This window comes from Bos taurus, chromosome 14 (genome assembly GCF_002263795.3).
Source record: "Bos taurus isolate L1 Dominette 01449 registration number 42190680 breed Hereford chromosome 14, ARS-UCD2.0, whole genome shotgun sequence".
NCBI classification, from domain to species: Eukaryota; Metazoa; Chordata; class Mammalia; order Artiodactyla; family Bovidae; genus Bos; species Bos taurus.
This window is the reverse complement of record NC_037341.1, coordinates 43,865,333-43,891,356: the sequence shown is the minus strand read 5'-3', so window position 1 is coordinate 43,891,356 and position 26,024 is coordinate 43,865,333. Positions and strand designations below refer to the sequence as shown.

Genomic DNA, 26,024 nt, shown 5'->3' with positions numbered 1-26,024 from the left:
AGGAGCACACCGCAACCCACTCCAGTATTCTTGCCTGGAAAATCCCCATGGATAGAGGAGCCAGGCAGCCTACAGTCCATGCAATCGACAAAAGTCAAACACGACTGAAGGGACTTAGCATGCGTATCTTCCACGGGTCATTTTCCCCCTTGTATTTGACAGAAGTATTGATCCATGATTGATTAGAAATTTCTTAAAAATTATCCTTCCCCACAGGTAGTTTCAGAAGTACTGACCTGTGTTGCCTCATGTATTATGATGTGTTTGCTCTCATTTTCCCGTCTTGTTTGATCAAGGCCACTGGACACCTTAATAAAATAGGCAGCTTCTCTCATCTTCCTTGTGGTCTCGAAGGAAACAACAGCTAAAATGAAACTGGAAGGAAAAGGACCACTTTGCTACAAGATCCCTTTAGAAAGAAAATGAACTTTTTATGCTTTTTAATCACATTTAACAGTGACTGGGTCCAGTTTTCCAAACTCTCAGGGGAAGCTCTCGCAGAATTCCAGGATTGGAGATGTCACTGTGCCCGTTCTAGTGGGAGAGAGTTAATTTTCAGACTTTATTCCTGGTCTGAAGATTACCACAAGTTTTAAAAGTAATTGAACTCGGTCTAGACAGCAGATTTCAGTGGTTGCTAAGGAACTAGATTAGTTCTAATCTAAGGGATGTAGTATTCATTTTTATTTCCGTTTTCTTACTACAGCATTTTAATTGCAGATAAATGTCTTTTATGGCTCTCTGGGGTGTAAAACACTTTTCTGTTAGCTGGTGGGTTAGCCAGGGGAGACCGTGTTTGTACACACCCTCCGAGCAGATGGCGTTCAGGCATGACGTGTTTCAAAAGAAGAAAAACACTTCTTGAGGCATGAACAATAGCCGGGCTTGTTGGCACAGGCCAGGGCCAAGCACTCAGGCCGGCTGGCCGCACCCACCCGTGCGGGAGACCCTGGGCCTGGGGCCGCGCCCGCCGATGCTGCACACACCCCCTGACTACCTCTTCCTGTCACAGGTGCTGTATCCCGCAACCTGCTGCCACTGTCACCGGGCAGTCAATTCCTCAGATAAAAGATCAGTTGTCAAACCCCAGAAACTCATTTTCCACACGGCGGCCAGGGTGAGCTTTTTGAAAAGTAAATCTGATAGCATCACCTCAACTTGACCTGACCTCTCCCCACCCGACCCTGCTGGAAACACCTCAGTGCTTCCCAGGCCTTTAAGATAAGAGCCTTAGAGAGCTCCGCAGGCCCGACCCAGCTGGCCCTCCCCGTGGCCCTCAGCCTTGCTTCTGAAGGCAGCCTGGCCTGTGTTCCCGAACTGCCTGGCCCTGGGCTCATCTACACCCTCAGAGAGGCTACGGCCAGTGCCCCCTTCCAGTCCTGAGCTAGGAGTTCTCCCCTTAGCCAGGAGCCCCCAGTCCAGACACTCCTACCTGGCATTTGTCACATCTGTGGGCGATGGTTTACTTACTAAGTTGTGTCTGACTCTTGTGACCTCATGGACTGTAGCCCACCAGGCTCCTCTGTCCATGGGATTTTTCCAGGCAAAAACACTGGAGTGGGTTACCATTTCCTTCTCCAGGGGATCTTCCCCATCCAGGGATTAAACTCACATCTCCTGAAATGGCAGGCATATTCTTTACCCCTGAGCCACCTGGGAAGCTAAATTTATGTTTATCCATGTGTCTGATGAAGGTCTGGTTCTCCAACAGAGCACAGCTCAGGAGGGCAGAGTCTCTGCTGAGTTTTCTTGCAACTGTATTTCCAGGAACTAAAAGAGCCCTTTGGCCACCTGATGTGAAGAACTGACTCATTTGAAAAGACTCTGATGCTGGGAAAGATTGAAGGCGGGAGGAGAAGGGGACAACAGAGGATGAGATGGTTGGATGGCATCACCGACTCCATGGACATGAGGTTTGGGCTCATGGACTCCAGGAGTTGGTGATGGACAGGGAGGCCTGGCGTGCTGCAGTCCATGGGGTCGCGAAGAGTCGGACACAGCTGAGCGACTGAACTGAACTGAAAAGAGCCCTGAGCACATAGCTAGTAGTGCAGGAATGAGGGCTGAGAGCAGAAATAAAATCCAAAGGGTCACTGGAGGCTTTGGCTGCTTGTGGGGGGACCTCAAGAGTCATGATGTCATGAGCCACATCCTTGCCAAGGCGCCAACGTGTGGCACTAGTGAGGAGCCCAGCAGCTGCTCCTCGCTACACAGTTGCCACCTCCTTCAGAGCACCTCTTGTGAAGTTACAACTGTGTCTTTATGAAAAATAATACCATCACCACCACACACACACACACACACACGCGCGCGGGCCCAAAAAGAAAAGCAACAACTGCTAATGCTGGTGCTGAATAAGAAAAGCAAGTGAAGAAACCTAACGCTTTCCTCTTTCATGGGGGTTATGTGCTATGGGCGTGTTCATGAACTTGAAGGTTAATAATGGCTAACACCCATGGAACCCTGACTCTAGTGAGGCTGTCTGTTGGTACTCATGTACATTTTCTCATTTAATCTTCTCAACAGATCTATTTTTTTAAACTTTATTTATTTTTGGCTGTGCTGAGTCTTCGTTGCTGTGTGCGGGCTTTTCTCTAGTTGCGGTGAGCAGGCTACTCTCGGTTGCAGTGAAGGGGCTTCTCCTTGTGGTGGCCTCTTTTGCTGCAGAGCACAGGGTCTAGGCGCATGGACTTAGTAGCTGTGGCTCCCAGGCTCTAGAGCGCAGGCTCAGTAGAGGTGGTACGCAGGCTTAGTTGATCCGTGGCATGTGGGATCTTCCCAGATCAGGGATCTAACCTGTGTCTCCTGCGTTGGCGGGCAGATTTTTTACCACTGGATCAGCAAGGAAGCCCCTCAACAGATCTATTTTTTGTCTTCCTTTTTCTAATAAAGAAACAGAGACTCCGAGATGTTAGTAATTTACCCAAGGTCACACAGCTAGTAATGGCAGAGTGGATTTGAAGCCACATGATCTGATTCATTCCAGAGCCTGTACTCTTAACCATTACCTTTACGGCTTCTCCCAGAGAGGCCCAGGACACCTCCTTAGCAGATACACAGGGAATGTGTACTCAAAGACTAAATACTATCTGTTCATTGAGGAATAGTTGTCTCTTAGTCTATAACTTGGGGTTTGAATTTTGGCTTAACTAAAAGTAGCTAAACAACCTACTTTTAGCTTCTTCCCTTTCCATTACATGTTCCATTTTGACCTGTTTCTAAAATACAGGTTGATCATCTATCTCTCCCCCAGGTTCAAGAGGGTTCAGTGACTTCCCTCTGCTCACAAGGATATGACAAACCACTCAGCCTGGCACGTGAGGCCCCGTGAACTGGCCCAGGCTCTCTGTCCTCATCTCCCATCCTTCTAATACGACTCCTAAGCAGATTACAAGGCAAGGACTTGCCTAATTCCTTGCCTGAAATGTGATTCTCCCTTCTTGAAATCCTGTTCAGTCATCAAAGCCAGGTCAACCTGAGGGACAAATCACATACAGCAGGGGTCCCAACCCCCAGGGCCATGGTATTGATCCATTGCCTACTAGGAGCTGGGCCACACAACAGGAGGTGAGTGGCGAGCGAGTGATCAAACTTCATCTGTATTTACAGCCACTCCCCATTGCTTGCTTTACTGCCTGAGCTCCACCTCCTGTCAGATCAGTGGCAGCATTAGACTCTCAGAGGCCCTCGGACAGCTAGGAGATCGAACCAGTCCATCCTAAAGGAAATCAGTCCTGAATATTCATTGGAAGGACTGATGTTGAAGCTGAAACTCCAATACTTTGCCTGAGGCAAAGCATTGACTCATTTGAAAAGACCCTGATACTGGGAAGGATTGAAGGCGGGAGGAGAAGGGGATGGCAGAGGATGAGATGGTTGGATGGCATCACCGACTCAATGGACATGAGTTTTAGTAAGCTCCTGGAGTTGGTAATGAACAGGGAGGCCTGGCATATTGCAGTCCATGGGGTTGCAAAGAGTTGGACATTACTGAGTGACTGAAGTGAACTGAACTGAAGAAGCTCAAACCCTACTGTGAACCATACATGCAAGGGATCTAGATGGCTCACTCCTTGTGAGAATCATACTGAAACATCCCCCACATCCCTAGGCTATGGAAAAATTGTCTTCCACAAAACTGGCCCCTGGTTAAACTGGCCCAAAAAGGTTCAAGAGCACTGACATATAGAGTAACAATGAATATTACTATTTTAAAAAAATAATTCTAAAAATAATAATAATAATAATAATAATTCTAAGTCTTATTAAGTCTTCTAATACTCAACTAAGTTTGAGAGAAAAGAAAAATTGAAAAGCCTTTTGTAAATATACGATTAGTAAGGTTTTCTACAGTAGACTCAAATTAAGTTTCAAACAGGAGAGAATATTTAGTATTACTGATAACGTTTTTCCCCCTGCCTCAACAACTCTAAATCTACCAGAGAGCCTTTGTAGCAATTTTCTCAAAGTGTTCCAATTTCTACTTTGTATATCATCTCTTCATGTTTAATTATAAGGATTTGAATTTACAGCACCAATTAATCAGTAATTAGATAGTACTGTACCAAAAGAAATTAAACAAAGATAAAAACAAAAACACAACTCAGCACAAGGCCATATCATCTGGTAATGTTTCATGTAGCATGATAACAATAGTTTCCAAGAAATATAGGTTAACTGAATCATTAGCTATGTATTCTTTTGATTTTTTTTTATCGTTGTTTTTAGTAACTTCCAGACCAATAGGAAACTTAAAGGTAATCCAAATACAGAAACACCCTGATTATACTAATATTTATTCCTCTTTTTACTCATCAGAAATCTGCTTTATGATACTCAATAATTATTTTGAAATGTCAGCTTTTGGCAATGCAAAATAAATGCATATTTTATAATGATACATGCTCTATTGATCTTCATACTTAACACACAAATCAGCTTTTGTGTTAATTATCAATGAGACCTATAAAACATAAATGTGTATGTTAGATGTGAAAAATCAAAAAAACCACAGAGCAGATTGAGGAAGGAAAAACGAAGCTCCCTGAAACCAAGACAGAGAAGAGCGAAGAACCATGACTGTGTAACAGGTCCCTTTAGGGATGGGGGCAAGTGGCAAGGGACCTTCTCCCTACGAAGTCATGCCATTTCCCTGTGCCAGGCTCATGGAACTCTCTTCTGTGTTCTTAAACCTTTTGTTAACAAAAGAAAAAGAGAAGACTGGTAGATGGAAAGAGAAAAAAGCAGCTCCCATAATTCAGTCTTGGAAGAGATGGCAGCATGGCCTGCTCAGGTGCGCCCCCTGCTGGCATGGAGTGATCCTGACAGCTGAGCTCAGGCTGTGGAAGGAGCCCCACCATCTGCTTATACGAAACAGTCTATATAGCAAGCTTTTCTCCTTCACTGCCCCCAAGTAACCCCTTCCCTCTGTGGCCATGACTACATGGGAAGACTGAGACATAAAACACTCAAAATTACTTTAAGATGCTTTACATTCTTTCCCTGGTGCTGTTTCAGGAGGTCTCATTTCTGGAAAAAAAAAATGAGGATCACCTTTACTCCCAAGTGTGAGGATCTTATAAATTGTAGATACTGTAAAATCTCTTAATGGTATGCAAAATGAGTGAGTAGTTTCTTCCCTAAGTGTATGAAACTGTCTTGAAAGTTTCTGTGCAGTGAATTTCATTGTGTGCTCTCAAGCTTGCTTTCCAGAAGTACTTTTCTCTGAATCCAGTAATTTGTCTTTTGATGCATCAATTTGCCAAGAGAGAGCATAAGGTACTTTGAGAAGAACTACAGAAGAAAATGTCAAACATTCCCATCTTTTGGTACCTTAGATTGAAAGAGTAAGCTTTGCTCAGTAATTCAGCACTATGGTGAACATCAGAGAGCCAAACTGTAATAATTTTGATAATTTCATGGTGAAATTGATTGAGCAGTTCCCCAACGTGCCTTACCCAGGAACTATTTGATTTTTCTCCAAGTCAGGAATCTTTTTTCCCTTTCTTGTTTTGAAGCGATCCTATAAAGTTTCTCTCTCAAGAGTTCATTACTTTTACAAACTATACAGCACAGCTGTGGATGAAAACCGCCTTTGTCAAAGTGTCAATTCCTCTATCGATATGACTTATTAATCTTCTCCTGTGCTCCTTCAACTCTTCCCTCATTTGAAATAAAATATTCATCTCTGAGGAGGCAGTACAATTTATCTGACGTCAGGGTACTATTAATGCATACATTTTTGCCTCTCAATGCTAACTTCATTACTGAAATGAATTTTAAAAAGCCGGCTTCAGTTCACAATGATCATTATCTGATGAACCTTTATTCAGGGTTAGCTGACCAAAATTAATGAACCAGAGTAACCTCTTCGTCTCAGTGGCTCTTCACATTAACAGCATAGCAACTACCCTATGCCCTAGCCTTCTTCTCGTAGAATGTGGAAAAGCCAGCACTGGAGTTTAAACACCCCTCACTGCATTTTCTCCCACCCTCTCCATCGCAGTAAATGGGTCCAGTTAATGCTCAAGCCAGACACGTGGGCACGTTCCCTTCTTATCCCTCCCCCCGACACCCAGTGCAGCCGCAATCCTACGAGGCACCTGCTGCTGCCCCCGCCCTAGTCCACGAGACTCCCACGTCTGTATTCCTAGCAATTATGTCCTAACTAGCCTCCCTGCATCTATGCTACCTTTTCTAGAACTCAGTCTCCATATAGCAGCTCAGGTCATGATTTTTAAAATATCAATCATTTTACATCATTAGACCGCTTCAAGCCTTCTAGTCACTTCCTGTTCCACCTGGAATAAAATCAAAGCACCTCCCACAGCTGAAAGACCCCACATGACCAGCTCAGCACCACTCTCCCCTTCTCACACCAGCAGGTCACTCTCCAAATATCCAGTGCTGATTTCTGATGCCTCGCCTTCGCACAGCTGTCTTGGCTGCTGGGGGTCAATTTCTCCTCCTCCTCCTTCATAATTCAGCTCAAAGTTCACCTCCTCAGAGAGCCTTCCCTGCCCCTGTTGAGTGCAGCTGTCCACGGTCCTTGTCATGTCACATTGTCTGGGCCTGACATAGCAAGTGTCACTACCGGAAATTAGTCTCTCCCTTTTTGGTTGTTTGCTGATCCTGTGTTTCTCCTCACCAGCCACGTGTGTTGTTTACCACGTATCACCCATGCCTAGAAGAGTCTGGCCCCATGCTTCACTCTGAATAAACACCTGTTAGATGAATGACCAGTGGATGGACCTGACATTTCCTAATATTATATAAAAATTTTAATCAGATTTTGTTATTAAATTTTTGACACATTGTGCAGCTTGTGGGATCTTAGTTCCCTGAACAAGGATTGAACCTGTTTTGCAGTGGAAGCTCGGAGTCTTAACCGCTGGACCATCAGTCGTATATGGTTTTGACTGAATCACTTAACCTCTGGACTTTGACTTCATCTGTACAATAAAACTAACAAAACATTGCATTTTCATGGGGACAATCTAGAGGGGTAAACATGTGTGGTAACATGGCACAGAGATGCAGAATGAACAGTGAACCATGTCCCCCCCTGTTTTCCAGGAAATCTTTGGAGGAGCTGGACATGGACAAGGTGACAGCAGCCATGGTACTAACCAGCTTGTCCACCAGCCCTTTGGTGAGGAGCCCTCCTGTGCGGCAGAACGGTAAGCCTGGGGCACCGCGCACAGGGAAGGGTCCTCTCACATCAGGAGCAGAGCTTCTCTCTGAGGAAGCTCTTTTCTTTTTCTTCTTTTCTCTCCCTCTTTTTTCCTTTTTTTCCAGTTATTTTTTAATTACACAACACATGAACACACCCGTGTTTTAAAATTCAGCCATGTGGTGCACAAACCCGCCCAGTCCCAGTCCCTCCCCAAAGGCAGGCGCTCTCAGCAGTTTGGAACACATCCTTCCAGACTCTGGTCTTTGCACTTACGTGCAGATTCATTCCTAACACACACCATGGACCCTCATCCACTAGTGGGAAGGGAAGGGAAATGTGGAAGAAATGGACCCCAGAGCTATCAGCCTCCTTCTTCCTCATCGTCCCAAAGACCCCACTGCATTTCATTCCTACATCCACCCATTGAGTGCACATTTACTGACCTCCACCACCTTTCCAACTTATCTTTAAGAACTTGTGTTCCGTATTGCCTCAGGTAGATGGAGATTGGTCTCCTGAAGCTACTTCCCCAGCCTTTTTTTTTTTCTTTTCCTGTTTGGTTGGAGGGACAGTTGGACCAAAGAACTCTGAAGATTAAATATTTTGAAAAAGCATTATCCCAGGCTCCTTAATCCATTCTTTTATTCAGTATATATTTATTAGGTACCATAACAGATGCAGCCTGGTGTGCTGCAGTTCATGGGATCACAAAAAGTCGGACATGACTTAGCAACTGAACAACAACCATAATAGATGGTTTGAATATATCATTGAAACAGTGTCCATACTCCTAGGTAATGTACAGTCTTTTGGGGGGGAAAACTATCACAGCTGTATTAATAGCTAGCATTTATTGAGTACTTAGTATGTGCCATATACTAGGTTTACTTCATCTCATGTAATTCTCACAGTTCTATGAGATGTTATCACTATTTTACAGATGAGTAAACTGAGGCACCTGAGGATTAGCTGACTTTAAACAGAGCTGAACTTATTTCCGTATCATTCTGATTCCAGATCTCCTGTCTCAGTCATGATATAATATTGACTCATAGAATTCAATATGATGAATCAGTAGGGCAGTAGGAGATGAAGCTGGGAGAGCCTGGCAGGAAATCAAGGAGTCATATCTGTCTGGTTATGAGTTTGGACATTCTTCTGAGGCTACAGGAGAGCTATTAGATGATTGAAACATTGGAAAGTTATAATTGGGTATACAAGACAAAAACAAAAAATAAACAGAAAAAAACCATGTGTGTGTCCTGAATCTTGGTGGTCACAGTGGGGATGCATATAGGGCATAATTGAGAAATATGAAGAAGGAAGAATCAACAAGACTTGGTGATAGACAGAGAAGATAAAGGAGAAGGAGTGATGAGGGTGACTTCTGGGAAGTCCATTCCCTGTGGTGATGAGCAAAGGCAGAGGAGGCGATCTCTTGGTGAATGTTAGGAGCAAGAGGTGGGGTAGCCGAAGAAGATGAGAGATCCAGCTTGAAACACGTTTAGTAGGGAGAACCTGGGATCATCCAAAGAACAGGATCTGATGGGGTGCTGGGTCAGCCTGGGAGACAGATCTGGGCTGATGAAGAATTGGAAGGCGACATTTTGAAGCCATGAATATAGATAAGCTGACCCTGAGAGAGCTGTGGAAAAGTAGAGGATAATGAGAAGGTGGCTAAGTGAAAAGTGGTGAGCCTCCTCATTATGTAAGGGAAAGAACCCAGGAAGGGAGAGGGGTAACTAGAGAAGCAGAGGAAAGCAGGAAAGTGTGATTTCATAGAAGTCAAGGGAAAAGCTTGTTTCAAGGAGCGACATCTGATGCTTCAGAAGGTCAAGGTGTAAAGGACTCAATTCTGCATCAAGAAGAATGTCATGGCTTTGAAAAGAGCATTTACAGTGGACGACCCATGGAGCGGAAGCCACATTGCAGATCAGTGAAATGTAGTATTCTGAGGCCGCCGGGTGGAACTTACCAGCCAGGGAAAACCTCCTCTCAAAAGACAGCCTAGTCACTGATGAGCCAGGGTTCCCCCATAATCTGGTTATAAGCAGGAGTTGTTAAAATAAATTTGTGGAACATCCATCAAGTCCTCACCCAAACTTAATGCAATCTATTTGGAAGTGGGAAGAATGATCAAGATGCTGGGAATGTAGATCAATACCAGAAATCAGCAGTGCCTACTGTCTTGATTCCCTACAAGCTGGGGTGATGTCACTTCACATAGAGTAGCTACCGTGCCCTTGAGATGAGCCTGATCTTTCCTGATATCCTTCTCAGCTTGGCAAAGCTGCAAAAGAAAGATGATAAGAAAAGCAAGGTTGAACTCATCCCCAAAACCTATTCTAGGAAAAAAGAATTGCAGAATTTCATGGAATCCTCAGGGGAAAACAATAATTTTGATGTACTCATTCTTTCTACCATTGGAATTTTTAAATTGAGAACATTTTTATATTCCTTTGTATTGAAATGTTAGGATCAAAATAAACCTTTTGCATCTTCAATACAAACTTTTCTTAGCATAGTTATAAAGAGAGTGTTCATTATGACTTAAAAAAATAACTACCCAGATAGTAATCCCAAATTTCTGATGTGTCTCATTTATTCTGCAAAAGGAAGCAAATTCTTAAAAAGGGAAAGGAATTTATGATAATGAAAGCTATTTTTCAGAAATAAAGATTATCTCCAGAATTATTGCCTATCAGTGAATTTTTGGAAACTGTTGTGATCCTCTACTGTGCTAGGAAAGGATCGTTTTGTTAGGGTGTGGGTCCAAAACGAGGGAGATTCCAGCAAAATGCCTGTCTGAATGTTTAGCAAAAGCTTGTTTAAGATAAGAAGACACTGCTCTCTGAAAAGCACTAGGAATTGGTTCTGACTTTTTTTCTGAAAGATTTATTTCTATATTCCATTGTCTTTCTGATTAAATAGTGTTTCTAAAGGAAATGCCATTCACAGGGAAACAAATAAATTAACTTTTGGCACTGCCAGGAAACAGTGTTAACCACACTGTAACAATAGTTGGCTTCAAAATTATTTCAGTTCCTCATCGGTTTGGTTCAGTTGATCAGTCATGTCTGACTCTTTGCGACCCCATGGACTAGGAGCCCCCAAAGCCTGGCAGCATGCCAGGCTTTCCTGTCCATCACCAACTTCCGGAGCTTGCTCAAACTCATGTCCATTGAGTCAGTGATGCCATCCAACCATCTCATCTTCTGTTGTCCCCTTCTTCTCCTGCCAGTTCCTCCTACTTACCATGATTACAGATCTTGCACCACGAACTTGTTTTATTATACAAGTGTATGCTTTAATATATTTATAAGCCTCCTGGGCCTGCCAAGAGAGTTTGTCCACCAGGTAATATTACCTAAGGCTTTATGCTGCTGCTGCGGCTAAGTTGCCTGTCGTGTCCGACTCTGCGCGACCCCATAGACGGCAGCCCACCAGGTTCCGCCGTCCCTGGGATTTTCCAGGCAGACTCAGCCTGAAGTCATGTATTGAAAGAGCTTTCTTATTTAGTAGAAGCAACTCCAGTTCAGGGAGTATCTCAGTCTCTGTGTAGACCACAGGGAGTGAGATGCTGGTTTGGTTTTGTTAATGCTATCAAGGTGTGAGCCTGCATAACAGACCATGTAATTCTGTTAGAGCTAGGCTTAAATGAGATGGTTAACTTACTTCTGCTATTCAACTTAAAACTTCATTCATCTAACTGAACTTCTTGCTTGACAAAGTTGAGGAATATGTTGGAAACCTATAATTAGGTGAAGATAGTCAAGAAATTTTTTGATGAATGCTAGTATGTTGTCTTCAGTTCATTACTAATTACACAGATGTTAATAGCATTTCTTTAATGAGGCATTTTGGGATTTTTTTTCCTTCTTGTAGTTAGGATATAGTTTTAATATATTCAAAATGCACATTAATATGGAGGAGAAATTATCCAAAAGAAAGTCAAATTTATACAAATGCTAGTTAAGATTGGGCATTTTGAAAAATAAAGCAAATCTTCAGTGATTAAGAGAGCCCCTGAAGACATTCCAACTGGGCAAAAATCTCTCTATATTAGCAAGCATTTCATCATGTTTTCTCCCACAAGTGGAAAAGTAAAATTCAACACCAGTCTTATCAGTAATTATTACCAATAAGTTCTTTTCTGATCTCAGCTTTGCCTGAAAAAAAGAAGAATGCTCATACCTGGGGTCTGCATGTACTAAAGGAGAAGGAGGGCCAACTGATAGACCAGGGTTTGAGACCCTGGCCCATCCTCGTTATGTACTAATCATGGCAAGTCAGTTAATTTCCTGGTGCCTCAGGGACCTCATCTGTAAAATGGGCATAATAATCCTTGCTCTGAAAGACAGATATTATGAGAATGCATCAGATTGTGTGAATAAGCTTTGTAAGATGTAAGTGAAATGAAAGTGAAAGTTGCTCAGTTGTGTCCGACTCTTTTCGATCACATGGACTATAGCCCACCAGGCTCCTCTGTCCATGGAATTCTCCAGGTCAGAATACTGGAGTGGGTAGCCGATCCCTTCTCTAGGGGATCTTCCCAACCCTGGAATCGAACTGGGGTCACCTGCATTGCAGGCGGATTCTTCACCAGCTGAACTACCAGGAAGCCCTTGTAAGATGTAAAACATACACCAAATATAAGGCACAATTACTTGTTAGAATAAGCTGGATGGCAAATGGCTTTAGGTAACTAATCAGAAATTCTCTCTCTTAGGTTCTTAAATCTTAGATCAACTCTGTAAATGTATTCCAAAGATCACAGCCCTGTAAGAAATTCCTTTTAAAATGTTAAAATGTGGAGCTGGGGTTTGGAGAAATTCCGCATATCATTACTCCCTTAGTAAGATAGTCCATAAACACCTAAACTTCCTAAACTTTTTTCCTCCTTGTTGTCATATATTCTCCACTATCATCCTAAAGAACTAGTTTTGCATAAAGCAACATCCATCAGAAAACTCATAGGAAAGGCCTGTCCTGAGGAGGGCATAGCAACCCACTTTAGTATTCTTGCCAGGAAAATCCCATGGACAGAGGAGCATGGTGGGCTACAGTCCACAGGACAGAAGCGACTTAGCGCGCACGCATATATGGCTAAAACAGATGTTTATAAACAAACTATCATGCAACTTTTTTGAAAGTATAAATAGAGTACAACGTACATACTGAGCTGTTGCAAATTACCAAGTGGGCTGCGGGTGCTTTCACCAGCAGGGAATCTCGGTCCCCACTGCCCCTCTGACCCGGCCTGAGTGCCCCTGGAGCCCGGGAATGGGCGCTGACGCTGTGCTTGTGTGCTCCGACAGAGGGACTGAGCGGATCCTGGAAGGAGGGGGGCGGCGTGCCTTCCAGCACCAGCAGCAGCGGCTACTGGAGCTGGAGCGCCCCTAGCGACCAGTCCAACCCGTCCACGCCGTCGCCGCCGCTGTCTGCCGACAGCTTCAAGCCCTTCCGCAGCCCCGCGCCCCCTGACGACGGCATCGACGAGGCGGAGGCCGGCAACTTGCTCTTTGATGAGCCCATCCCAAGGAAACGAAAGGTTGGTTTCAGATTTCATTTGGGGGGAACCGGCTTCCTAGGGTGGTGATTTGGGCACTTCTCCAACCAACGCCCCTTCTGATCGACAGAAACAGCCCGTGTTCGCCTCTAATATCCTTTGAAGTCTTCAAATAAATTAAGGGTCATGATTAAAGTATTACTATATTTCTTCCAAGTACGCATCATCACCCCACTCCCAATCTCATCCCGTCCTCTCCCCTGGTTGTAAATTGCTGCACTGGTAACATCAGGTAACCTAGGAAAGAATCTGCCTGCAATGAAAGAGACTGGGGTTCGATCCCTGGGTGGGGAAGATCCCCTGGAGAAGGAAATGCAACCCATTCCAGTATTCTTGGAGAAGGAAATGGCAACCCACTCCAGTACTCTTGCCTGGAGAATCCCATGGACAGAGGAGACTGGCCGGCTGGAATAGGACTGAGCAACTAACACTTTCACAACACTTCCACCTGGACTTTACCAGTATTTGGGAGTCAAAAAATTGGACTTCAGGCTTGGTTTGGTAATTAACTCACTCTCTTTGTGGGAATTAACTTTTTCATCTGTAAAATAAAATTATGTTTTTCTCTTTTCTGCTTCACAGACTCTTAGAGGGTTGTAGGAAAGATTTTCGGACTTATGTTTATAAAACTAGATGTGAAATATACATGAAAGCTAACTTGTAAACATACGTAGTATTTACATGCCCCAAATTATGTATGTATTAAAATTAGAAGTGAAAAAATAGATCTAGCTTATTTAATAAATTAATTTGACTGCACTTGTATTTAATCCTCACAGCAATCCTGTATGGTACTGTTTTCCCATCTTGATAGGAGATTGAGGACCAGGGAAGTTATACATTTAACCCCTGTAGTGCAGGTTAGAGGGCTTCCTGGGTGGCACTAGTGGTAAAGAACCCACCAATGCAAGAGACCTAAGAGAAGTGGGTTTGATCCCTGGGTCCCGAAGATCCCTTGGAGAAGGAAATGGCAATACACTCCAATAATCTCACCTGGAGAATGCCTTGGACAAAGGAGCCTGGCCAGCTACAATCCACAGGGTTGCACAGAGTCGAAAACAACTGAAGCAGCTTAACACACACACATGCAGGTTAGAAAGGGCCAGCGCTGCCATTCAAACCCAGGTCTGCCTAAACCAAAAACTCATATCCTTTTCATTCTCTTCAGATACATTTAAGTGCTTATGTTCACTCACAATTTTAAAAAGCATTTCTGTTTCATAGAATAAAGAAATACTACTGCAATATCTGGAAAACGTTGTAACATTATTTTAAAATCTCCATGTAAATAGACATTTAAAATATATTTTAGTTTTTTAGTTTGCAATTGGTAGCTTCATTATTAATGACTATTCACAAACAAAAATCCAAAGAAAACCCTGTAGACTGCAGTGCAACCTATTTTCCCAGTTCATTTCAAAGAGAAAAACAAAGAGATGGCACTGATCCAACACCATCCGTCCCTGCATCTCTCTCAGCATCGGGCAGCATGTGTAATGGTGCTGGTGGTACACGCACTCTCTGCCCAGAGAACAAACAGGGCATTGATGTCATCTCTGGTCCTTCCCAAAGGCTGGGGCATGAAGAGTTGCTGTTTCACATACCAGTCCATTGGGCAGGGTCCTGGAGCTGTCCAGGCATCCCGTGGGTCCCCAGAGACCCTGGTCTTGACTACTTGGGGAGAGAGGCTGCACTTGCACCTGTGGGAACCCATAGGCAGACAGCTGTGTGGACCTGGAGTCTGTCCTGTTGCTTCCGGCTGCACAGACTTTCTCTCTGGGGGCTTCAGAGTGTGTGGTCTTGGCTCTCATTAAGCACAGCCAAGCCTGTGGCAAAGACTCACAGCACAGGGAGCTCCCCAGTGCTGTAAGGTGCCCTGCTGGAAGGCTCATCACAGCTTTTCCTTTCCGACATAGCCACGAGACAAAATTCATACTCTTGCATTGCAGTTCAGTTGCCTTGGTCAGACTTGTATGTAAAGTCTTTAGGCTTCAACTCAATTAGGAGATAGTCAAGTTACCAAATGAAAAGAAAAAAAAAATCGTTACAAACTGGCGTTTATTTGAATGGCACAGACCCACTCTTCAGGAGTCTGGGAACCATGTCCCTCCCTCTTTCTTTGTGACTTCTCCCTCCATTCAGACTCTGGATTTCCCCAGGGTGATATCAAAAGGATGAAACTTGTAGTCTCTAATTTTTTTTTTTTTTTTTGGTGTAGGATCATAGTTCCTTGACCAGGAATTGAACCTGCACCCCCTGCATTGGGAGCACAAAGTCTTAACCACTGGGCCGACACCCAGAGAAGTCCCAAGTAGTCCCTAGTTTTTATTGCATGGACCGAACATAGACCAAGTCATTGTCTTTTGAATTTAGAGTTATTTTGAAGAGTGGAAATAACAAGAAAGTAGGATGGTTGCAATTCACGATTCATTTTTTTTAGTGTATCAAGTGAACCAATATTTATTGAGCACCCAACAGGCACAATGCTCAATGCCCTGAGATTAAAGTGCAGCCCCTTCCTTCAAGGTCAAAAGTTAGGCAGGTGGACACTGATGTATAAAAAGGCAATAATAATTATAAGCAATAGATGCTGTGCTCAAATGTGGTTCCCAGGTGGCGTTAGTGGTAAAGAACCCGCCTGCCAATGCAGATAGACATTAAGAGTTGCAGGTTCGATCTCTGGGTCCGGAAGATACCAGGAGGAGGAAATGGCAACCCACTCCAGTATTCTTGCTTGGAGAATCCCATGGACAGAGGACCCTGGCAGGCTACAGTCCATGGGGTCTCAAAGAGTTGGGCAGAACTGAAGCAACTTACCATACACATAATGTGGTAGAAACACAGTAGCTGAAATGCTGCTATTTTGGTTTTTAAAATCATATTTCAAACGATTTCCAAGAGTTAACTGCCTAATCCATAGACAATATGTTCTAGTTGGGGGACACTTTATGAACTCATTTTATTTTCCTCTTCATTCCCTGAGGTTCATAATATCTATTTGAGACCATGGACTTGTATTGGGCATATGTCCTGTGGGGACTGTTTGAGAACCTTCTAGATCAATATTTTCCAAACTGCAGGTCTCAATCCACCGGTGGCTTGTGAATCTTTCTAATGACTGTGACCAGCACATCTTTAGGGAACAGGACAGAATAGGGGCAATGGATGTAATCAGGCTGAGTGCTGTTCCTTGATGCTTTGCTTTCAGTTGCACATCTATGTGCCGACTGTACAAACTGTGTCTCTCACTGTGGCTGATGGTCAAAAAAGTTTGGAAGCCCCTGTTCCTTAGGATAAAGAGAGAACATGATAAGTGGTAAGTGAAGGTGTCCTGATTAGAAATCGAAAGATCCGCATTCTAGACTCAACTTTGCTAGCCTGAGAACTTCAGGAAAACACTTCATCTCTCTGATCATCAACTTCTTTGTCCGTTAAACAGGCAAACAGATATTATCAAACCTGTCTCAGGACGATCATGAAGATGAAGTGTGACCAACCATAATTATAGAAAGGGCTTATAAGCCCTAAAACTGGAATATAGCAACTTTGTAATAGACCGATTTTAGGACCCTGAAACAAAGCGGGAAGAGGCATACCCTATACTATAATCATGAAGCAATGACCCTGGTCTTCCTCCTTATGGAAACTTATTTGGAAGTTATCTTAACACTTTTCCTCACTCTCACCTCTTACATGATCCCTGTTCCACTTATGTAAAGAGGAAGAGAGATTCATTGCCTAGATAAGGCATTATTACTGCCTACTGTCAGTGGTGAGCAAGACACAATTGCTGATATTATCAAGTTTATACATACATATATAAATAACTATATTTGCATACTGTTACAGTTTACAAAATGCTTTTAAATGCAGCATGTCATTTAATCATCACGAACATCTTTGGCTTAGTCATATCCCCATTGTGCAGAAGAGGCTCACTGAGGCTATGTGAATTGCCAAAAATCCTGTAGCTTATAATTTTAGAAATAAGATCAGCTTAGTCCATGGGGTCGCATGGAGTCCGACACGACTGAAGCGACTTAGCAGCAGCAGCAGCTAAAAGAGCAAAGATAAAACTCTTGAGCTTATTTCAAAGAATCCACATTTCCCTCTGCACCCAGAAGAAAATAACATGGCAAGAAAACAGTCAGACCCAGCTACAGCCAGCACAACGTGGCAGAGTGGGAATGGGGTGCAGAGGGTTACAAAGAACTCAAAGACAGAGAGAGGAATTCCAGGCTGTCTCCTGAGGCCCAGGTCCCCAACCTCCAGGATCTAATGCCTGATGCTGGTGCTGATGTAATAATAATAGAAATAAAGTACACGATAAACCATCCCCCCTCCGCGAAACCGGTGCCTCATGCCAAAAAGATTGTGGACCACTGTGCTGGGGTGGAGTGGGGGCGGGAGGGCAGGGGCAGCTTCCTGCAGGAAGGGCACATGGCCCTTTAGCCAAGGTAGGTGGGAACGCGAGGAGGGGAAATGAAAGGCTTCTTTCTCCTGGCTCGGGAAATCAGCCAGCCAACTGCCTCAAGCCCCGTTCTAGCAGAATTTTTCCTCTGGAATTTCAGACTGACTGTACTCAGATGTTGAGAAAAGCCTAGTAGTATGAGCAGGGACTCGGGGAGTACCGGGAAGGTGCAGTTCCTATCCTGACCACAAGGTGATGCAATGGCCCTAAATACAGCCGCTCCAGGCGTCTGGGAGAAAACAGTTCTATGGAAGGCCAGGAGTTAACATTCAATTCCTGAAGACCTCTAGAAAATCAAGAAGGGCTCATAACTAATTAATACTGTGCGTTTTTTTCACATCAGATTCCTAGTTCAGTCAAATTTGGGGTTTGTCCTTTCCCAAACAGGATAAAACCGTTCGGGCTCTGGAATTAGCACCCCAGCTATAATACTCATCAAAGTGTGAAAGTGCTAGTCGCTCAGTCATGTCCGAGTCTTTGCAACCCCATAGATGCATAGGAATTCAGGCTCCTCTGTCCATGGAATTCTCCAGACAAGCATACTGCAGTGGGTAGGCATTCCCTTCTCCAGGGGATCTTCCCTACCCAGGGATCGAACCCAGGTCTCCTGCAGGCAGATTCTTTACCATCCGAGCCATCAGGGAAGCCCACAGTACTCCTGTGAGCGTAGCAAATCACTTGACCTCTCTAAGGCTCAGTTTCCTCATCTGTAAAATATGAAAAACGATAGCACCATAATGGTCAAGTTGTGGTGAGGGGCTGGCCGCTAGTATTTTGCTTTCCTTTTTACCCACTTGACAACGGACTGAATGGCATTTGAGAAGCGTGACTGTGGACAGGGAAGGCTGCCTGCCTCCATCCTCCGTCCTGGACCCTTAGGACCAGGTGGCCCCTCGGCCACCTCAGTCACCTTGGGCTTATTTAGGGTTAGTGGGAGAGGCCAGCCTGTGTGAGATTAGGGGTGAAGGAAGCAACGACATTGGCAGAAATTGGGGCCTCCAAGGAAACCTGACTCAGGACTCTGCATTTCAAAACATCAGCACGACTCAAAAGCAATTGCAAAATTCCAGTCTTCATCACTTTCATTTATCCCACAAGCATCTTGACCACGAACTACTTTACCTATAGATTGGGGAGAATCTCAAGTCAGAGGGAAAAAAATAGCTCTGTTCACATAAGGTACTTCGCTCATCATTGTACAGTAGTAAACAGTGAATTAATCATTTGCTCCACTCTGCATGTTCGATCTTTTGGAATCAGAAAGCAGTGAATCACTTTTTAGTTGTGAATGACTGCTCCAGAAAGCAAACAGACCCTCACGGCCCTCACTGTTATGCCTGTTGCCAGTCTCCAGGCTGACTTAATTCCTAACCCACTAATTTTGAGCAGAGAAGTGCCTTCTGTAAGAAGAACTGCGGCTCCAGAAATAGACCCATCTGTTAGAAGTGCTGGGGAGGGCAGTGCTAAGAAAAGCCACTTGGGGTCACACCGTGCGGATCTCAGGGTGATGACACAGCATCGCCGCCAGAGTCAGAGAGCTGACTGACCTCGGGGAGGAGCAGGGTAAAGACGAGAGATCCAGGCAGTTCAATGACAGCACCTTAGAATAGTCTGCCAGGCAGTGTGTGGTCCAGGAGCGCGAAGGACTTCAAAAATCATCAAGCCCAAGCTCAACCTTTCCAAGTTACAGGACTGCTTGGATCATGTCTGGAAATGTACAGATGTCCCCAAAGATGAGATGCACTTTTAGAATTCACTGATGGAGAAAACTTAATTTAATGATTAGGGATTTCTATTAATTAAGGAATACTTTAGTTTGTGGTTTTAGACATCATTTAAAATTGACTCTGTAGTTAGGTATCATGTCCACACAATCAAATGAACCCACTTTAAACATATCATTCAGTGAGTTTTAACTAATGTCTCCACATGAGTAATCACCACTCTGATCCAGGCCAGCAGTTCTTGTGTCCTCTGGAGTCAAATGCTGCCCCCCAACTCAGACAGGCAGCCCTGATTCTGTCACCAGAGATTAATTTTGCCTGTTGTAAATGGAATCAGACAGTGTGCACTTTTTGGAGTACAAAGTACCAAGTGTGGGCAACAGGAACTCTCATTCATTTCTCTTAGGACTGTAAAATGGTACAACCCCTTTGTAAAGCAGTTTGGCAGTTTCTTATAAAGTTAAGGATATACTCACCATATGACCCAGTAATTCCACTCTCAGATATTTACCTAAGAGATAAGAAAGCATGTCCACAAAAACACTTGTAGACAAGTTTCATAGAAGTTGTATTCATTGTCACCCCAAACTAGAGACCTGTTTCCATAAACAGGGAAGTGGATAAATAATTTCTGGTACATATACACAACGGAATTCTGTACCGCAGTAAAAGGGAACTAATGACTGAAGTATGAAATGGGGTGAAGCTCAAAAAAAAATATGCTCAGACATAGACACCAGATACATAAGAATACGTTCTGTATTATTCCATTTATAGAAATCTTTTTGTTATTTTAAAATTTTGTGTATTCGCACAGCATCCATAAATGGCATATAGGTGGGAAATGTTTAATCCGTGCTTGATACACATTTGAATTTACCTATTGAATTTACCTATACAACTCATGGATCCAAAGTTACTAAGCTTGTTCAGTGTTCTCATTTTACAAATAAAGAAAGCCCCAAACTAGTGAGATGACATGTACAAGGCTGCTGTCCCAGTAAAAAACTAGAATGCCTACACAGTAAAGAACTGGAATGCCTACAACTTCTAACAGTTATTGATTTTTTTAAAGACACTATTTGTCAGTCTTTTGGAACCTGCTGAGGGTCTGAGTGGACTTCTCAATCCTGAAAGAGTGACTGCAGCCTCTGCCAAAGCTTTGGGTTCCCGGGAGACAGGCTGAGGAAACCTGTGTGATGCCACACGCTCACCTGTGCAGAATAACTGCACTGTCTTCTCTCTGGGAAGTTCGGACGCATGAATATCAACCCATCCTTTATCCCAACACTCACACATACACACACACACCAATTGCCAAATAAAGGCACTTGGCATTAACCCCAGGCTGCTATCTGGTAAACCAGTCATGTGATGCTTAAAGTCCTACATATGTACCTTCTGGAATACAGCTGTAATTGAACTTATCCCTGGCATTTTGTATGCGTCAAAATCCAGCCATGTTTGCACACTTGTAACTGAAGGTATGCCACAGCAGTGGCCACGGGACTGGAAAAGGTCAGTTTTCATTCCAATCCCAAAGAAAGGCAATGCCAAAGAATGCTCAAACTACTGCACAATTGCACTCATCTCACACGCTAGCAAAGTAATGCTCAAAATTCTCCAAGCCAGGCTTCAACAGTACGTGAACCGTGAACTTCCAGATGTTCAAGCTGGTTTTAGAAAAGGCACTGGAACCAGAGATCAAATTGCCAACATCTGCTGGATCATCAAAAAAAGCAAGAGAGTTCCAGAAAAACATCTGTTTCTGCTTTATTGACCATGTCAAAGCATTTGACTGTGTGGGTCACAACAAACTGTGGAAAATTCTGAAAGAGATGGGAATCCCAGACCACCTGACCTGCCTCCTGAGAAATCTGTATGCAGGTCAGGAAGCAACAGTTAGAACTGGACATGGAACAATGGACTGGTTCCAAATAGGAAAAGGAGTACATCAAGGTTGTCACCCTGCTTATTTGACTTCTATGCAGAGTGCATCATGTGAAATGCTGAACTGGATGAAGCACAAGCTTGAATCAAGATTGCTGGGAAAAATATCAATAACCTCAGATATGCAGATGACACCACCCTTATGGCAGAAAGTGAAGAAGAACTAAAGAGCCTCTTGATGAAATTGAAAGAGGAGAGTGCAAAAAGTTGGCTTAAAGCTCAACGTTCAGAAAACTAAAATCATGGCATCTGGTCCCATCACTTCATGGGAAATAGATGGGGAAACAGTGAAAACAGTGTCAGAGTTTATTTTTCTGGGCTCCAAAATCACTGCAGATGGTAACTGCAGCCATGAAATAAAAAATGCTTACTCCTTGGAAAGAAAGTTATGACCAACCTAGATAGCATATTAAAAAGCAGAGACATTACTTTGTCAACAAAGGTCCATCTAGTCAAGACTATGGTTTTTCCAGTGGTCATGTATGGATGTGAGTGTTGGACTATAAAGAAAGCTGAGTGCTGAAGAATTGATGCTTTTGAACTGTGGTGTTGGAGAAGACTTTTGAGAGCCCCTTGGACTGCAAGGAGATCCAACTGGTCCATTCTAAAGGAGACCAGTCCTGAGTGTTCACTGGAAGGACTGATGTTGAATCTGAAACTCCAATACTTTGGCCACCTGATGGGAAGAACTTATTAGAAAAGCCCTGATGCTGGGAAGAATTGAAGGAGGGAGGAGAAGGGTGCGACAGAGGATGAGATGGTTGGATGGCATCACTGACTCCATGGACATGAGTTTGGGTAAACTCTGGGAGTTGGTAATGGACAGGGAGGCCTGGTGTGCTGCAGTCCATGGGGTCGCAAAGAGTCAGACATGACTGAGTGACTGAACTGAACTGAACGGAAGGTGACTTCAGAAGTCATCTTATCAGTCCTGTGTACCAATCTGGGTTCTATCAGGAAAATAGAAGCCACTCCATGTATCCTAAGTATGAAATAAGTCAAAACCAGCATGGAAGCTTGCCATGGAGAGGGAAGCAGAGAAAAGATGAAGGAAGACGTGGCCAAAGATCTCAGCCTATTGCTCCAGAGCAGTTGATATCAGAGACATTCTGGGAGCTGCCACAAAGGTGATGAATCTCCAGGAAGTTCTCTCCAACCATCGTAGCCCACAAGGCCAAAGCTGAGTGATTCTAAAGAAGCAGTTCCTGGAAGCTGCTGCGAATGTCCCACTGGGCATGTGTGAGATTCCTTGAGTCTGCTTATAACTGCCAGGCTGTTGTGTAGTCACTAAGTCGTGTTTAACTCTTTTGCAACCCCATGGACTATAGCCTGCCAACTCCTGTGTCCATGGGATTTCCCAGGCAAGAAACTGAAGTGGATTGCCATTTCCTTCTCTCCAGGGTGTGGAACCTGCGGCTCCTCCTTTGGCAGGCAGGTTCTTTACTGCTGAGCAACCTGGGAAGCCCAACTGCCAGGAGCTTCAGCTAAACCAGGCAGATGCATGGAGGACCATAGCTCGTTGAGGTTCCCAGCCAACAGTGGCCTCTCCCTACCTCCGACAACCCAGCTTGGTGAACATCTGCTGAAGCTGGGAAGAGAAGCCAGGGCTGAGGCACAGATGGTCATGTTCAGACTTGGCGGCTGCAACTCTGCCTGCCGCATTGCTTAGTTTGGATTCTTTGGGCAAGCTTGGACCCATGCAGCAATCTGGGTGCTGTTTATTTAGCTATGTTTTCCTGTTCTCCTCCTCCCATGGCTGGCTTTCCTTTAGCGTAACAGGGAGTAGTTCTGTAGACAGGATTTCTTTCCACTGGAAGTAATCAGGGTACTCTGAAAAGTACTTAACCACTATTTAAGACAAGAGTCCCCAACCTCCATAATCTAATTCCTAATGATCTGAATTGGAGCTGTTGTACTAATAATACAAATAAAGTCCACAAAAAGTGTAATGCACTTCATTCATTCCAAAACCACCCCCCAACCCCAGTCCATGAAAAAATTGTCTTCCACGAAACTGGTCTTTGGTACCAAAAAAGGTTGCTTGAGTGCTTAATCACTCAGTCGTGTCTGGCTCTTTTAGACCCTATGGACTGTAGCCTGCCAGGCTCCTCTGTCCATGGGATTTTCCCTCCATGAGTACAGGAGTGGGTTGCCATGCCCTCCTCCAGGGGATCTTCCCAATCCAGGGATCAAACCGCATCTTCTGCATTGTAGGTAGATTTTTTTCACCACTGAGCCACTGAGAAAGCCCACCAGAAAGGTTGGGGACCACTGATTTAAGAGACCTTCTGGTTTGACATACCTTCACCTAGGTAGAAAGAAGTCACTTGATTGTATTAAAGTTGAGGTGCTTGTGCTAGTATAGTTGTATTCTCTAAAAATTAATCAAGCAAGTATTAATATTATAGGTTGACTTCTATTTTAATTTAAAGTAGGGTAATTTTTATATTTTGCATCGACAACTCAATGGATGTGACTTTGAGCAAGCTCTGGGAGATAGTGAAGGCCAGAGGAGCCTGGCATGCTGCAGTCCACAGGGTTGCAAAGAGTCAGACACGATGGAGCAACTGAACAACAACGCAATTTCTACATTTGGAAATTAATGTAAAAATAAGATACCCCACCCCAATATTTCCACCATGCAATAATACATTTTTATTTGTTTTACATACCCCCCAAAATATATAATGTTGTTTATGTTCTTTTATAACCTACTTTTTCCCCATTTCAATCCAGGTCCTCGGGGAAGTTGATGGTGTCCTCAGATGGGGTAACTGAGAAGAATTTAATAAAGAGGCTCTTTATAAAGGAGTAATAGGGCTAGAAGAAATCAGAAGGGATGATGCAGTATCCCATGGGCAAAAGAGAAGCAAGAAGGAATAAAATTGATCATTTTTCTTCATATCCATTACCTAATTTTCTTTGGGCAACAGATTTCTTTAGAGCCCTTAGTATAAGCCCAGAAAATTATGAATATAAGTAAAGAATCCACCTGCAATGCAGGAGACCCTGGTTCAATTCCTGGGTCAGGAAGATCCCCTGGAAAAAGGATAGGCTACCCACTCCAGTATTCTTGGGCTTCCTTGGTGGCTCAGTTGGTAAAGAATCCACCTGCAATGCAGGAGACCTGGGTTCAATCCCTGGTTTGGGAAGATCCCCTGGCAACCCACTCCATTATTCTTGCCTGGAGAATCCGCATGGACGGAGGAGCCTGGTGGGCAATAGTCCATGGGGTGTCAAAGAGTCAGATGTGACTGACCGACTAAGTACACAGCACAAGCACTTGTAATTGGTAGTTCTCCAAAATCCAAGGGATTTAGAGAGGATATTGGTCAGCTTCATTGTATGTGGGGGGTTTGACACCTCTGAATCAGCTAGTTCCTCCTAAGGAAAGGAGTTATACCAATGACATTTATTTTTCTATCATCAGTACCAGGCTTTATTAATCAACTCAAGAAGCAAATGCTTGACATGTTATTGCAAGAACCAGGAACAGGAGTTTTATCAATAATACTTGTTATGGGACAGAAATGCCAGTGTGATTGTCATTTCCCAAAACAGTTAGCAATTTGACCCTTTAAGAAATTCCTAAGATGTAGGAGGAATTTGGCTCTGCATGTTGTGTAATACTATTATATTAATTTCAAAAGACTATCTATTAATAACTGACTAATTGTTGCACATGTGTGCATGTGAAGTTGATTCAGTTGTGTCCAACTCTTTGCAACTCTATGAGCTGTAGCCTGTCAGGCTCCTCCGTCCATGGGATTCCCCAGGCAAGAATACTGGAGTGGGTTGCCATGCCTTCCTCCAGGGGATCTTCCAGACCCAGGGATCAAACCTGAGTTTCTCAGGTCTCCTGAATTGGCAGGCAGGTTCCCACTGGCGCCACCTGGGAACATCAAGTGATACTAAGTCACATATTCCTTCTTAAGCCACTTTCTGCCTTTTGTGCTGGTAATACCACCCTATCTTGATTACCACTACTGCCCACACCCTTTCTCTCTGTCTTTTCCTTCTCAGTCTCCTATATGAAATACTGGATCTACAGTATGCTGGGCCTTCTAATTATCTCTAGCTGTATTTCCCCCTAGATGGTCTCATCTAGATCTGTTTTAAGAATTCCTTCAGGTCCTGACTCCAAATGTATATCTCTAGACCTGACTTCTTCTCAGTTTCAGGCTCATAGATGCATTGTCCTACTTGCCAGTAGGTATCTCAAAATGAATGTATCCCAAAGAGAACCACAACTCCCCTCGCTACAGAACTTATCTTTAATACCATCCCTTTTAACTTTCCTCATGCTCAACCCAACAACAGGTTCTGTTGGATCTCCCTCCAAAATGGACACTGAACGTGTCTACTTATCTCTGTTCTCACAGCCCAAGCCTTCTTCAAGCCTCCATCTTTTCTAACCTGCAGTAGCACCACACTGGTGACCTTATTTTTCCTCCCCAGAACAGAACAGAGTGATCTTTTCTTTTTGGCCATACCACACAGCATGTTGGGTCTTAGTTCCCCAGCCAGGGATCCGACTCACACCCCCTGCACTGGAAACATGGAGTCTTAACCACACTGGACCACTAGGGAAGTCCAAGAGTAACGTTTTCTTAAAATCTAAATCATATAATATCA

General features: G+C 43.8%; 1 protein-coding gene and 1 long non-coding RNA gene across 4 annotated transcripts in view; one reads left to right on the top strand and one right to left on the bottom strand.

The window, feature by feature from the left end:
* ZNF704 (zinc finger protein 704) overlaps positions 1–26,024 on the top strand; it is a 260,938-nt gene that overhangs the window by 195,188 nt on the left and 39,726 nt on the right. For all 3 annotated transcript variants that reach the window (XR_003038029.2, XM_025001516.2, NM_001205753.1), the window contains 2 exons: positions 7,576–7,679; positions 12,994–13,226. Coding sequence is in view for 2 of the 3 variants with exons in the window: in XM_025001516.2 (XP_024857284.1) it covers positions 7,576–7,679; positions 12,994–13,226 (337 nt within the window). In the remaining variant the exon portion in view is untranslated. The remainder of the gene's footprint in view (positions 1–7,575; positions 7,680–12,993; positions 13,227–26,024) is intronic.
* The window catches only part of LOC101905394 (uncharacterized), a 45,012-nt gene that overhangs the window by 12,798 nt on the left and 6,190 nt on the right, over positions 1–26,024 (bottom strand). The gene's annotated exons all lie outside the window — the stretch shown is intronic.